Source organism: Lichenostomus cassidix, chromosome 8 (assembly GCF_008360975.1).
Source record: "Lichenostomus cassidix isolate B80296 chromosome 8, HeHo_3.0, whole genome shotgun sequence".
NCBI lineage: Eukaryota > Metazoa > Chordata > Aves > Passeriformes > Meliphagidae > Lichenostomus > Lichenostomus cassidix.
The window spans coordinates 23535724-23551749 of NC_139489.1; the positions used below are offsets into that span (position 1 = coordinate 23535724).

A 16026-nucleotide genomic window follows, 5' to 3' on the forward strand; every position below is an offset into this window, starting at 1 on the left:
CCAGAGGAAGGAAGACATCCCCGCAAATGTCTCTGCTCCTGAAAAACTGTAGCAGGAGAGTTAATGAGTCCCTTTTTTATCTGCGGAGTGACCAGAGAGACGCCAGAGCATTTACTGGTCACAGCTGGCGTAACACTACTCGAGCTCCAGACATGGATTTTTTCAGACTGCTGCTTACAGCCCCTCTTATCCATAGTCTCCCTGGATTTACAGACCCACCTACTTGCTGAATGGAACACAAGAGCACAGCAGTGACCACCGGGCAAAAGACCCAAAGGAAGCTGCTGCTTGCACTAGCTGAGAACAACTGAAGTGTCCTCTGGCCCCTTCAGCGGGGCTGGGCTGCCTTAGGAGAGATTCACTAATCAGGAATCCCAGGGGTTACACTCCCCAGAGCGACGATTCTTAACAAAACTATTTTCCAAGCTCTGGTCTTTTAAAAAAATGTGTTGTCAAGACACCTTGACATTGAAGTCCCAACATGGTCTTGTTGAAGCGACAAGCAAAGAGTTTCAATGCCAATACTCAGCATGAGTCTTGGGTTACCCACTCAGAGAGTGTAACCAGGGCTAAGAAAGTGCTGAAATAGCCCACCCAGTTTTTTGTATTTTTGTGCATTTTGTGCTCCAGACCTCTCAAACTGATCATCAGCCATCTTCACACACACTAACACACATCTGAGTGACTCCAAAGCTTTCTTCCCGACTGCAACAGTCATTGCTCTTGAATATCATATCCCTGCAGGCTTTAAACTTGTGAAAAGATCCCAAGTGAGGAACACAGTTTGGTCATCTGGTTTCTAGAAAACTTTGGGGGTTTGTAACAGAAATGGTTAAAACACCCAATTAACTAGACCCTGAATTTCCATTCCCAAACACCAGCTCTGTGCAGCTCATCAAACAGGAAACAACAGGCTCAACATTACTATGACCAACTCTACCAGAAGTCACAAAACCAAACAGCTATTTGGCAGATTCAGCAATAACAACTGCTGACTGAAATAACAATGGTGGGCATTAAGCAATTCACTGATCAGCAGAGTAAAGAGAAATGATTTCTCCCACAGTAGAACCACCCATGCCCACAAGGGCACTGCAGTGGAGGATGTTGAAGCTTTGAGGTGCCTCCAAGCTCACTGGACACCTCTCACTAGAAGATATCAACGTGTGAAGAAAGGATGACTTCTTTCCCTCCACCCCTCCAAAAACTCCTAGGATGACCAGCTACTCCTCACTACAGGTATTTTGGCAGAGGTAGATGCAAAAAATACTACTCTTGCAAACACCATGCCTGAAAATTAAAAATTAAAACTAAAGGAAATGTCAATCTGTCTTGAAAATACAACCTGGTCTATAATCCCATGGGTTCAGGTGGCTGCTACAAATGTTCAGGGTTCACATAATTTCTAATCAGCTTTTTTGTGTGCATGTACATGCATATATTCTCAGAGACACGTTTTATACCTCAAGTGATCATTAACTCAATTTTTCACGTAACTGCAGTTTATTGATTGTAAAATCTGGCATGGATTTAAAGAAAGCTTATCACAGTTGAATGGTTTACCAAAGAATAACTCACAGTGGTATCCAACAGTACTGAATAATAAAATCCCCCATCACTGTCTCAGTCAGCAGCAGGAGCATCCCCAGACCCACAATGTGTGACCAGCAACTGCAAACCAAGCTCACAGGAACCATCAGGTTCTGCACACTGCTGGCAGAACCAAACCTGTCCCTTGGGATGCGTCAAGAGCTGACACATGACAGTGCAGAGGTGTATTCTTAGGCCAGTGCTTGATGACTTCATCACATCAAATCCACAGCCCAGTACATCTCATCCATGTTTTAGACTAATCCCACAAGTATGTTAAGCATTTCACCAGTAGCTATGCAACTAATGGAGACCTATTTCCCATTGCTCAAATTACCTGGAAAAGGGCTTCTTCCTCTCTGCAAGTAATGCAGAGCACACTGCAAATCACGTAACAGAGTAACGCAGATCAGAGGAAAGTATTTGCATTTTTCATAGAGATTTTAAATACTAGAACTAAAACTAAAATGCTATCCCGTACAGAAAGTTGTTTGGACTCCTGCTCCACATGTACAACATGGAAATTTCAAGTTCAACAAACCACTCTCCAAACTGATGCTTGGACTGGTGAGAACCAGAACTGCTCCATAAGCAACAAAGCCCACGAAGGCTGGTTTCCTGCACAGGAGGCTTAAAGGAGACACACCACTGGGCCCTACACCCCAGAACACTGCCTTTCTCTTTGAGTAGCTCTTCCACTTCTATCTCCAGCTTTCTCCCATGCCATGAAAGTGCACCCTTTCTCATACTGCCTACCCATCTAATAAGAAACCCACCTTGCTTTCAGGGTAGTACCTACAATCGCAGATGCATGTGCACACACAATAACCAACCTTCCACAGACTCCCAACCATCCAGTTGTCAATGGGAAACATTCTGTATGTGCACAACTGCCATGGTCCCAGCACCCTGGGCTGAAAGAATGGATGGGGAAGGAGACAAAATTAGCAAATCTCTAGACAACAGGGAGATACGCATCTCAACTTCTACTAAGAACAGGAAGGAAGAGTTTGCTAAAACAAAAAATAAGGTCTAGGGACAGAAAAGTAGAGCCTGATAGCAAACAAAACAAGTCAGACCCTTCGAACATAACTATCTATCCTTGCTGATTTATTTGCTTTCCTACTTACAAAATCTAAGAAAATGACTAGTCTAAAACTGCTCTGCATCCCACAAGCATGACATGCCCTCTTACCACCACAAAAAGCACATGAAGGCAACCCCTCACCACCCAACTGCCTGAAGAGAGTTTCAATCCCACACCTTCACAACAGCTGGCAGCTTCAGCTCACCATCCCCAAATTAATCAGCCGTGCATCTACACCATGATCACAATTAATGGAATCACTCATGCACATTACAGTTATCTGATCAGGCTACAACAATGACTGAGGAGTGTAGAAATACCAGAAGACAGTAAAGACCATCACACAGATCACCACCTTCTGACAAACTCAAAATGTAGTTCTTCCTCTTGCCTGTGTCGTTACACAGCAGAAGTATATATTAAAATCTATGCCAAAAAAAGCCTTTATATTCCTTTTTCTGAAAAAGCACAACTTGCTAGAAAGCAATGAAGCATTACACAGGTACTGACTGAACTACTAGAACACACAGACAGAAGCACACTTCCAACAGTACAGCAGCTAAAACCAGAATGACAACCTACAGACCACAGAAGATGGAAATTTTCCATAAAGGCAGTAAAATAATTGTTCTCAATTAGCAATTAACATAACAGAATTCCTTTTTGCTCTTGTATGCTTTTAAGACATTACTGCAAAAGAGGTTCCGCTTCTGCCTTCTTCATGTCAGCTGTTGCTTATGTCTACATCAGTCCATGGAAAAGAAAATCAGGAGGGGGTACAGCAAAATAAATAACACACATTGTCTAGAGGTCATATATTTATAAGATTAGACATGTCTGAGCTACCTAATAACCTTATGGGCTTTTAGGTGATCAAGTTGCAAAAATGCCCAAAAGTATTTTTATCCTTCCCAACGCACACTTGCCTTTCAAGTTGCAAGTGCTTTATGAAGGCTGATCTCACTGAATACTCCCTACCTTACCCCCCAAAATCTTACACAGCTAGTACTGTACCAGCCTACAGGTGTACTCAGGAAATGAGGGAGGCTGGAGCCTTCCTCTTGCCATGCCCACAACCACAGCTGGGTAGAATGCGCATTTTCAAGCATGTGATAAAGAAGTAACCTCACAGTTGTAAATATTTCCCCTCCCCAATCCACAAAGCTGCTGCCCTGAATTAAAGATAAGCACCAAGAGAGTGCATAAACTTATGATGACCTGCTTACTGTATGACTTCTTTTACACAGAATATGTGTCTTCTCATACTCTGTGCTCTCCAATTCAACTTTGGGCCAGTTTCCTTCAGTAAGCTCCAATTTTCAAATTATTCACCACCTTTGTCCCTAAACTGTGAATCATTTTACATTTTTGATAACATAGTCCTTCTTGGTGTGAAAGAGGAGACGGGAGAGGCAACACTACTTTCAGCCTACAAGTCCTACAATCTCACCTGGCAGAGCCCAGGTCCTATTGCCTTCAAATAAACAGCAACACTCACAGCAGCAATCACCCAATAAAATGTTTAGTTACAGAGCAGACAGAGTTTCAACAGCAAAAGCCTCACCAGCACAGTATTTTCATTACCAGAAAGGCAAAACTGAAACAGTTCTTTTTATTGCTAAAAGAAGTATGGGGTCTAATACATCTGGCAATATACACAAACCAGGTACTTACAAATTAATGTCTTTCATGGATCAGCAAAGGTATTGAATATATATTGTCAGCACAAGCTCAATTTGTAGTTACAGGACAGCAATTTTTGTGGCTACTGCATGCACTGGATGCAGCAAGCTAAGGATGAGGCAGCACATGCTATGGGCAACATCACCACGACCACTCAACTCCTTAAAAAAGGTGTGGAAATGCCAAGCACACAAGCCTCTGAAATGCTTATAAGCCAACTAGTGAGGGACATGGCAAAAGCAAACATCATCTCCTGCAGAAATCTCCCCTCCATACAGTTAACAGCAAACCATCACTAAACTTAGTGAGGATAAGTTGAAGTACCCCAGTTAAATCAAGCCAGCTTTGCTCTTGTTTCTTGAGTAAGCATTATCTACATACTCACATAATAAACAAAATGTTCATGTTATATTTTCTTCCAAATGCGCAGGACTACAAAGGGACAGCCAATGTTACTTGGCTGATTTGAGATGTAACCTGTGTATCACTTTTTCTGACAGGCCTCCAAAAATCCAGTTTCAGTATTACCCAAACCATAACTCAAAGGAGAAGCAATTCATGGCAAGGTAACAGGACTACAGACTATGCACAGACCTATAAAAAAGTTGATACAGTTGTTTATCCACACCAGCTCTTATAGCAAGAGTTATTACAGCAACAACAACAAAACCCCACCAAAACACCAACATTCTGAAGGACCTGTAATAGTTACAAACAAAAACTCAAGTATCTTCCATACAGAAATCTACTCAAGGTAAGACATAATCTACCTTTCTGAAGTAAAAAGAAAAATAAATTCCAAGTTAATGACATGCAATTTGCTTGGACAAACTGTCAACTGCTTGATCCAGTTTAAACGCTGAAACATTATGGTATTTGCAACTTCCCAGAGGTCTTCTGTTCTTTGTTTTCTATCATGTCAAGGGAGGGGGCAAGAAAAATTCCTGTCCAGTCATCTCATATCATTTTTTGCCTGATTCTTAGTGAAACAAGGTTTATGCAATTCCATTATCCATGCATTAGTTCTTCCCTATTAACTCCTGAACCTTTTGTTCAGACATTTCACAGAGGGACAGAGGTCTCAAAGATAATTAAGTTCTGATCATTGTTCCCTATTTTAAAGACACAGATACAAAAACTACAAGAGAAAGTGAGAAAGGTAAGACATAGATATGAAATGGTTCCTGTTTCAGAAACAATTAATAGACTAGGTTTTAAAGCAAATCACTGGAGATTCCACAGTGTTTGGAGGAATTATCAAAAGCCTTACTTTTTTATGCACCTCTCAACACCTCTGTTGTCAATGCTGCTCAAGGCAGGTCCTGGGCTCAATTAACTTCTCATCTGATTCACGATGGCCAGGTGTGCCCCCAAATATTTACCCTCTCTGCCAGAGAAGAAGGCAGGTATTCTGCCTCACAGCAGTAGCCTGAAGATCTCAGCTCTGCATGAGGCCCAAAGATCATAGAGATGGTACCTTTCCCAGTAAAAGTGTAAAATTCCAAAGTAGGGGGAACAGAAGAAGGGGAAGAACCACTTCATAGAAGAAAACCCACAACTTTTAGATTGTCAATATCCTTATTTCTGTTCCTCACAGCACTGTTGGCTGTTTTCACTTGCAGACATCTCTGGAAAAAAACAAAGGAGAGGAGTCTGCTGGTACTTTTGACAGAGGCTATGTGTGTCAGCTGTACTTCATGGGTCACTCTTAGATAAGAACTGTGCCACAGTGAAGTAACTGCTACTAGGGATGCCACCTTAAAGGAGATAAAAAGTCTGTACAAACAAGACTTGAAAAGAAACTGTGCGAGAATCCTGGAAAGAAAATTAAGCTTCCAAAGCACTAGCCTGAGGACAAAGAAGCAATTCTGCTGTTAGAAATCAATTATATGGCAGTTCAAGAAAACCAATTTCAATTAATCCACTCCCAATATTCCAGCTATAACTAAGGCACATTTGCATGTGGCACTGACACTTTAGGTTCACTGAGTCAACTCCCTCCAGCTTCCTGCAGGACAAACATACACTAAAAATTCCTGGAGAACCACTTTTTTTATTCTGTGTTCTACTGGAGATATCTAACCATGATTTGAAGGGCTCTGGACACAAAGCCTGTTCTGCATTGCCTCTTCTGCCACTTCAGTTCCCAAGAATGTAGCCAAACAAACATTTTCTGCAGCAGCAAAGTTGTGAGCCTATGTAATTTCAGCTGCATCCAGTGCCATTCTTTGTGCGTCAATGCCATGGAAATAGTTCAGGCTTAAAAAAAGCAAAACTTTTCCCCAAAGGTGTGTTGTAAGGGAAGACCAGGATGGTCTAATTTACAGAGGAGTCAGAGAAACACTTGAGCAGACAGAGAAACTAGTAAGAGAGTTCTTGAAATCATGGGGGAGTATTTGGAGAGGGTAGGGGGAATGGAAGAGGAGTATCCTCAAACTACACCCTAACAACAATCGCCATCTGTAGCAGCCAAGAAAACAGCCTGTTCCGTTGTAATTCTCATTGCTAAGAACAGATAAGAAAAACATTCTTTTCCAAAAGATATTTAGGCAGCAAAGATGACAAAAAATTAGCATTGTGTTCCCTACAGGAATCTCAAAAGTTGCAAAACAAGAACCTCTGTAGTACTCAAGACACCAAGTTTGGCATCACCCTCAAGAAACAAACAAACTAAAAAAGGTTGTGTTTGTTGTTTGGCTTTGCTTGTGTTTAAGAGCAAGGCTGAACTTCAATTTGTCAATGTGAATTAACTGCTTAGGCCATAGCATGACAATATATTAAGTCCAGAGGTAGGGGTTTCAGTGCCAGATCAGAAACATGGCTTCACAATGTAAAACACGGACAAAGTGTAAACTCCTGCCAGCGTTTCTGCAGATGTTTCTTCAAACAAGAGTGCCAGTGAAGCTGATTCATCCCCCGCCCTCTCATACCACCCCCTCAAGTTGTGACAGCCTCTCCTCAGATGGCAGGAGGCCTTGCACGTGGTAAACCCAGTTAGGAACTCACACAGGTCAAAAAACTCTCTCCAACCAAACCAATTCCCTGACCTGCTCTGCCGCACAGCCACGCCAAGCTGTGTAAGCCCAGCAAAGGAAGCAAGGGGAGGACTAACAATCGCTTAAATGGACACCCCACCAAAAGAAACATCTTAAATCAACACTATCTAAAGAAACATCCACAGAAACTGTCTCACTTGGCTGGTTCAAATTTGCTCAGATGTTGACAACTTAACTCTGTAAGGACAAGCCCTGTGCTAAATCAGGAATCATCTGTTCACGCCACACTAACTTTATGCTTGGTCAAGTATCATCTGTCCTCCTACATCTTGCATGAAAGCATAAAGTCCCCAAATTAAGCAGAGCACATCATGTGCAATTTAACAGAAACATTACCATGGGCCACATCTGACATGGATCATGATCTGGCAATGCACAGAACCAGAGCCATGAAAGCCCAGGCACCATGAAGACTCAACAGCTTGCAAGTAACACATGTGTAAAAGACTGGAGAAGCCCAAATCTTTCCTCCACTTGCAAACTCACTTTAAAGCTACCAACTAACCTCTTTGCTTTGCTTCACTGATCAATGTCAAGTAAAAACGATCTCAGAAACACTCCTCCTTCCTAAAGGTGGTCTGGAAGAGAAGAACTTGTGCATGGCTTCTTCTGGGCTGGGCTACAGCTCAAAAGTTTGACCAGCATTTTGCAGGTCCTTCCAAACCTAGTTTTACAAGAGGGGACAAGGAACCATTCCAGACCTTCAAAGATATTCTGACTCGTAGCCTCTTTGTATACTGGATTTATGGCGGTGAGCTCCAAAGACCTAGAACCACAATATCATACAAGAGCACCTTTCCCAACAGTTTCCAATTATCCAAACCTCATGGGAAACTGAGACAAAGCAGGTGCAGGGCTTGGTCACTTACCTGCTTGGGGATTTAAAAAAAAATAATGTGCTTAGAAAGCAACAAGACAGAGTGTAAAAAACACCTTACTTGATGCAGAAGTAACACTGACTTCCCAGGTTACTCACTGCCAGCAGATGCCCAGAACTACCAAAAGCCAACTTCCAACAGTTCATGCCTTTGCTATCAAGCAATCCCAAACCGCTCAGGTGTATTTTATAAGTCAAAAACAGTAACAGCAACCACTTTATTCTCTTTTCATCCTACTGGGGAGACACTATGCACTCTATTTACTTAAAGTCAGGATGCTTAACATCAAAAGTTGCTTGAAAAACAGCTAGATGCAAGTGAAAGGAACATCTTTAACGTTCATCAAAATCTCACTAGATAAACAAGTTTTGAGTTTTAAGAGTCCTCTTTTCACAATTTCTTATCAAGCGTCTTTTACTCACCATCACTGAAAGGCAAAACATGCAAGACTGAAAGGCCCTGAGGGCTGTCAAGGAGCAAAATGGGCAGCGCCGAGGAATGACTCGGCCACTCCCCAGACCTACAGCAGTGTCGCCTGACCCAGCCCTCCCAGAAGGCTGCCCTGGCACAGCCTCCCACCCACCAGCCCAGGAACTAACTGAACTCACCAACCCAGCAGCAACCTGTTTCCATTTCTCTGCTGACTTTCCAACAGGCCAGTGACACCAACCTGGCCAAAGGGGCAGCCAAGAAAAATGAGAAGAGGCAGGAGGTGAGCATCACCCTGCTGGGACAAGGTGGGGGAAGCTGGCTTCCCCTCTTTGGCAGAAACAAGCTTAGTCCTTTCACTCCATTGTGCCAGCTGCAAATGGTTTGCAGCTATTATAAATCCACAGAGTTGCCACAGCTCTTGTCCCCAAACACACCTAAGCTGGCTGACAACACTCTCCTCCACGCAGCATTTCCCAATAAAAGGCTAACAAATGCTGAAGCAGACTGATATGGGAGAGAGGGGGAAGGGAAGGGAAGGAAAGGAAGACTGCAAAACATGCAAGATAAACTTGTGTAACTAGAAACAATGAAAGGAAAACACGAAGAAACCCAGTGCCTAGCGGTTGCTGAAAGGTGATAAGCTAGAAGCTGTCCTAAATTTATTAGGGCAAATGACCGCAGAAGCCTATTAGTAATTTGCAAGAATAAACACTCATTTTTATCTTAACAGGTTATTTAACACCTTTCTCCATTAAACCCATTCTCAGCTCAGGTTACCTGCAAAGTTAAAAAACAAAAAGACAGCAAACACAACCAAAACAAGGATATTGCACAGTAAGCCCTCCTGCCACCCAAAACATACACACACTGACAACAAAGCAAGGGGACAGGAGAAGGTTTGCAAGTAATCCTGTAGTTAAATGATCTGAATTTGCTCCAGATTTGGACTCAGCAACATGTTCTATGCAAGCTTCCTTAATAGCTCTCAGTTCTTTACCAGGAAAGCTCAGACAATTATTATTGACATTATTGTGATGTCAAGAGGACTGATGCACCATCCCTGCTCTCTCAGCTCTCCAGCAGCAGTACGGAAGTGAAGAGCTGTAGGCTGCCACAAGAGCCTGGATGCCAAGTGGCAGTATGGAACAGGATGGGAGCAGGTCAAACCAAGTCCCCAGACACGTATTAATAGCACCCTACAGTAACAGAGATGATGTGACATTGTCATTCTTAAAAACTTTGGGAACTATGCTGAAATACGACTGCAGTGCAGGCAGACACACCAACACCAGCTATAAAGTAATGAATAGCACCAAGTAAATTCTGGCGCTTCAGCCTCCAGCACACTGGAACAAAGCTGCTGTGAGCCTCAGGTGCTCACATCAGGCACTGTGGGTCATCATTTCCCTCACTTTAAAGTTGATAGACGCAGCAAGTGCTTCTGTGCCTGACTGACTTGAGATCAGATCTCCCAATGCCAATTAAACACACCTTAAATGTACCATAGACTCAAAAGCAGTGATAATGTTGTAGCCAAGCATTCTCCCAAACAAAAGGGTAACTTGAGAAAGTCAAAAACACATAAAAGACTCCATCTAAAAGCATAAACTGACATTCGTCTCAGGAAAAGTGTTGTCTTTGGTAGTTTTTCCTCCATCCTTTCTATCACTTCTTTCCCCATCCCCTTGTTCCCTGCCCTCCCACTGAGCCCATTCAGCTGTTCACACAGTCCCACAGTGAACCAGATTGGGTAGCTGATGCAAGATTAAAAATAATCCAGGAAAAAACAAAAAGTGAGGAGGAGGGAGGTGGAAAAAATTAAGTTCCTTAAATCAGTGCAAATGGAAACGCAAAAAATCATTGTTTCACTGCACCAAGGGAATGCCATAGGGGCACAAACCTGCAGTGGGGCTCATTCAACTGCCACCACTAAAGGAATACTTGTCGCACTAGAGTTAAGCTCTCCTGGAGAAGGCGGAGACAGAATAGCTGTTGGAAAGTCTCTTGATACCAAGATGACCTGTTCTCTTCCAGGCAGCTGACACAGCACTCTCCTGAAAGCGGAGCCTGGCACCAGCTAGAACAATGAACATCTCTCTCCCACGTGCATTTTTTCATTAGAGGCCCCAAATTCCAGCTCAGAGGTCCCAAGCTTCTCCGATCTGGTGTTTATCCAACATTCCCATACGGTCTGTGATCATGCAGGCTGCCAGTCCTCTCCATGAGGAGGCAAACCAGCCTACCATGACTCCTTCCAAGTGAAAACAGTCCACTTTCTTCATGCTGCCAGTTGTTTCATGGCTGTACAGCAGCTGTTATAAAAATCTTCACTTCTGCTACACTGGAGCCAGGCAATTCCAAGATTTCCTTCTGGCCAACGACTAAGATCCCCCATTTCATTTTGGAATTTGATACCCCAGCATTCTTCCCCACACATTTCCAAAGTTTCACGTTCCCCTGAACTGTGCTAGCTCGTAACAGTCCCATTTGTATTGGAAACCAACTCCCTCCCCACCAGAAACCTACCAGGAGAAACTTGTCAGGATCCAGGAGAACCAGTTGCTTTCTCCAAACAACTGGATGCCACCAGTCAACTTATCCACAGAGCCTGACAATCGTTCAAGGGGCAGCTCCTAAGCACCCCAGCACGGTCACTCTGCTAACCAATACAAAGGGGAAGACTTCAGCCCCCACAGTGCAAGCTCCTCAGCTCCTCTACCAAGGAACACACGAAGAGAACAACACACTTCATGTCCTCTTGTCAACCCACCAGTGGCTTCTGAAAACAAAAATTCATGGTATTTCATGACCAGGCCTAAAGCAGTGACCAAGTGACCATCCTTTCTGAGTGAACATACACTTCCAGGAGCAGTATTGATCTGCAGTGAGCAAGCTGCTTTTGGCAGCTGTTAGGTCTGGAGTTCACCCAGTGCATCCGGTCGTCACAAGTGTAATAAGAGATTATCTGCTGAGTGTTTGTCTTCCAGTGGGAAGTGTATGAAATGACTATGCACAAATCCCATTCCGGATTTAATCCTGCCCTGGAGTTCACACACAACTTCAGTGCACAAAACCATTAGTGGGAGATAGCAGCACCAGAGGTCAGAAACAATTCGATAACACACACTCCTGGGTTCAGGCTGAACAGAGCTCTCACATAGAAACAGCTGCATCCATCCATATGTTGATCTCAGTAATACATCAAATCAAGACTTCATCCATATAGACCATAACGGAGCACTGTAACCTTGGCTATCAGCCAGCTGCCTTGCCCTCTGCCCAGAAAGGCTATGGAGCAAATCCTGGGCACTGTTTCCAAGTGCAGGAAGGACAAAAAGGTAACTGAGAGCAGCCAAGACTGATATTCCAAAGGCAAATCATGCGTGACCAACATGCCTCCCCCATATGGGACAAGAAGACTGGCTCTGTGGCTGAGGGGAGAGCAGAGGGTTGTTGGACACCTTGACTTCATGTCAAAGGCCATGCTAAGTCTCCTACAGCATCCTTCAAACAAAAACGCTTGGAAAACTGGATGATAAAGGCAGGAGGAAAACTGTAACATCACGTTTAAAGGATCACAATCAGCAGTTACAACCATCACTGGGCTACTGGTTACTAAAGGCATCCCTCAAGGACCAGCCAGCCCTGCTTAGTAAACAGGGATAGGATGAGGAATAATGGGAAAAGGGACACCAGCTGGAGCAGGAGAAAAAATCCATCCAGGCACATGAAAACAAGTATTTTCTATAAGCATGGTCAAACACCGGACAGGGCCCAAAGTAAGGGTGGCACCACCATTCTTAGAGCCTGGGATGGACACAGCCCTGAGCACCCTCATCTACCAGGACATCTTCTAGCAGGAGGTCAATCTAGAGACCTCCAGAGGCGCTTTCCCACCTTCTGTGGGATGCACAGTACAGATTTAGCCATACAAAATGCGAAGAAATGAGATTCCCCACAAGACTTGGCCATTCAGTGCTGAACAAAAATTTCCAGGAAACAATTCCCTTCACAAATCATGCCAGGGTGAATTTCCACAACCTCATCTTGCCTATCATCCTACTCTCAGCATCTCCAAACCAGCATAATGCTACATGCACTCTATCAGCTTGGGGCAACCCAAGACACAAAGCTGGGACTGCCAGAAATCACCTCTTATAACTCTACGAAACCAGGTGCAACCAGAGAAAAGGTACGAACATGACAAAGAAGCAGCATTTTCAGGGCAAAAAATAAGGGTAGACCAGAACAGCAGAAAGAACAGAAAGTAGTTATTGATGGAGAGCAGCCAGACAGGATGGCTTGGCCACCTTTGCTATATTTTTTTCTCTTGTTTACTTTACTTCGGTTTTGCAGAACTCCACAAGAAACAGGGCATTTTGAAAAGAAGGGAACTCCACAAAAACACCTTCCTGTAGAGCCCATAGTCCTGAGGAGAAAGAAGCTCCACAGAACAGCTTTTATGAAGGAAAATGGCCGAGCACAAATTCGTGCCAGACCACCCTCAGTTTATATTCCATAAAACACAGTCCCAAACCCCACTGCCTCTCCTTTCTCTTCACGTGAGCCAAAACAAAGGACAATCAGACAGGAGCGCAACCCTGAATAGAAGACTAATGGGAAAGCACACAACAAAACAGCAAGAGTGGAAGGGGAGGCCAAGATCTGCAGGACGTGCCTCACACCAGCCCCCTGGTCTGCCAGCAGCCTGTGCTCATCTTTGTGCGCCTTATCGCGGCAACTCGTCCTGGCTCCCCACCCCGACAACCTCGCATGACCCCCCATCGGAGCAGCCTCTCCACGCCGGGCCCCATCCCGGGGCCTGGCCCCACGGCTGCTCTGCTCCAGCCCCGCTCCCCCATCCCGCCGTGCCCCAGTGCCGGCTCTGCCCCAGCCCCCGAGCCCGCACCGCCCCGAAGCTCGCATGCCCCATCTCCCCGCACCCTCGTGCCCCGCACGGCCCCACGCGGCTGTTCCCCCTCACCACAGCCATCCCGCTGCGCCCACCGCCCCGGCTCACCCAGCCCCGGGCACGGCGCCCCGGCTCGCCCCGCGACGGGCCCCGCAGCCCTTCACCCCGTCTAACCCCACGCCGGGCCTCCCGTCCCCGGGCAGCCCCCAGGCCCCTGCCCCGCGCCCGCGGCCCCCTCCCCGGCTGCCCCGGCCCCCGCCCGCCCCGCCCCGGGCCTGCCCCGCCGGGCCCCGAGCGCCGGCCGCACGCGGGAGGCAGCGCGGGGCGGCGGGCCGGGGCCGCTCTTACCTCCGACCCGGTACATGTTGGCGGCCATGCCCGCGACCGGGCCGGGCGCGGGCCGCTCCCGCCGCCTCCGCCTCCAGGTGCCGGATCCGCTGGAAAATGGAGGCTGGAGCGGGCGGCGGGGGAGGGGAGCGGGGGAATTAAAGGGGCCGCGCCGGCGGACGGGGAGGGAGCGAGGCGGAGGGCGGGGCGGCGGCCCGGCGGAGGGGGCCCGGCGGCGGCGGCGGCGGCGGCGGGAGGGAAGGAGGGGAACGAGCCAGAGCCGCCCGCCCGCGGCGTGTGAGGGCGGCGCTCCGGCCTGCGAGGGGAGGGACGGGACGGCAGCGAGCGGGGCTGGGGCGGCACGGCCTCCTCACACACACACTGAGGGAGAGTGCTGTACACACGCAGACACACGCACAGACTGCCTGCACACACACACACTGTACACAAACACACACAGAGCACTTCTGCTCACACACACAGCGCGCCCACACAGCCTCTCCTCGCACACACGCGAAGCCTCCCCTCACACACTGACCGCCTGTAAACACACACTGACCGCCTGTACACACACACAACACCCCTATCCTCACACAACCCTCCTCACCCAGCCCTCTGCTCCCCACACACCGGCCCTGACCCGGCCTGGGCAGCCCTACACACACACACACCCCAGACTGTCCATGTACAGCCTGACACACACAAACACCAGACTGTCCTCGTGTACAGCCTCACACACACACAAACACCAGACTGTCCTCATGTACAGCCTCACACACACACACAAACACCAGACTGTCCTCATGTACAGCCTCACACACACACACAAACACCAGACTGTCCATGTACAGCCTCACACAACACAAACACCAGACTGTCCTCATGTACAGCCTCACACACACACACAAACACCAGACTGTCCTCATGTACAGCCTCACACACACACACAAACACCAGACTGTCCATGTACAGCCTCACACAACACAAACACCAGACTGTCCTCATGTACAGCCTCACACACACACAAACACCAGACTGTCCTCATGTACAGCCTCACACACACACACAAACACCAGACTGTCCATGTACAGCCTCACACAACACAAACACCAGACTGTCCTCATGTACAGCCTCACACACACACACAAACACCAGACTGTCCTCATGTACAGCCTCACACAACACAAACACCAGACTGTCCTCTTGTACAGCCTCACACACACACATACACACACACAAACACCAGACTGTCCTCACGTACAGCCTCACACAACACAAACACCAGACTGTCCTCATGTACAGCCTCACACACACACACAAACACCACCTGCGCTCACACACATGTGCCTGTGCACAGAGCTTCCCTCACACATGCCTCTGCCTGTACTTGCACAGCCTTCCTCATAGCACCCTGCCTGTAACCACAGCCACACACACACACCTGCCTGTACTCACAACCCTTTTCATGCATGTGCGCCTGCATTCACACACAGCCTCCAGCACGTACAGGCAGCACCTGTGGGTTTGGACAACCTTCACGCTGCCTGTCCTCACACACACACGGAGTGTTGCTCACGCATATATCACAGGCCATCCACACCCTGGGCAGCACAGAGCTAGCAAGTCACCTGCTGTTGCCCAAACCAGGGGACAGCCCAGGACCTCTCTGCACACTCAGACAGGTCAGGATGGTAAAAAAATATCTGTCATTAAACACTTTGCTGGAGCAAGTGGCTGATGGTGCAAACAGTTGTACCTTTACCAGGGCTGGGTAGAGCTGCTGCCTGTACTCTCAACACTGCTTCTCATAAAGTCCCGAAACACACATTAGAATGCCCAAAACATTGACATATGCCAAAATACATATATTTTTCAGAAAGAACAGGACTCTTGTTAAAGTGTGCTTTGTGTGTTAGGGTTTTTTTCCCTATAACACCAAATCTCTGACAGTCCTCAGATCCCAGGAGGGCACAGGGCTCTGCTTTCATGTTTCCAGTGTGCGCGAGGAGCACGGCTGAGTGAGGAAAACACTTCTGGGGGTGAAAATCGGTCAGCCAAAAA

General features: G+C 46.6%; 1 protein-coding gene across 4 annotated transcripts in view; it reads right to left on the reverse strand.

Moving 5' to 3' along the window:
• MTA1 (metastasis associated 1) overlaps positions 1-14214 on the reverse strand; it is a 75942-nt gene extending 61728 nt beyond the window's left edge. For 3 of the 4 annotated variants that reach the window (XM_085068398.1, XM_085068397.1, XM_085068396.1), the window contains exon 1: positions 13987-14213. In XM_085068398.1, the coding sequence (XP_084924524.1) occupies positions 13987-14014 (28 nt within the window). In that variant the 5' untranslated portion in view covers positions 14015-14213. Of the gene's footprint in view, positions 1-13986 lie in introns of all 4 variants that reach the window. The other variant, XM_085068399.1, reaches the window with a different exon arrangement.
• Between the last annotated feature and the right edge of the window lie 1812 nt (positions 14215-16026).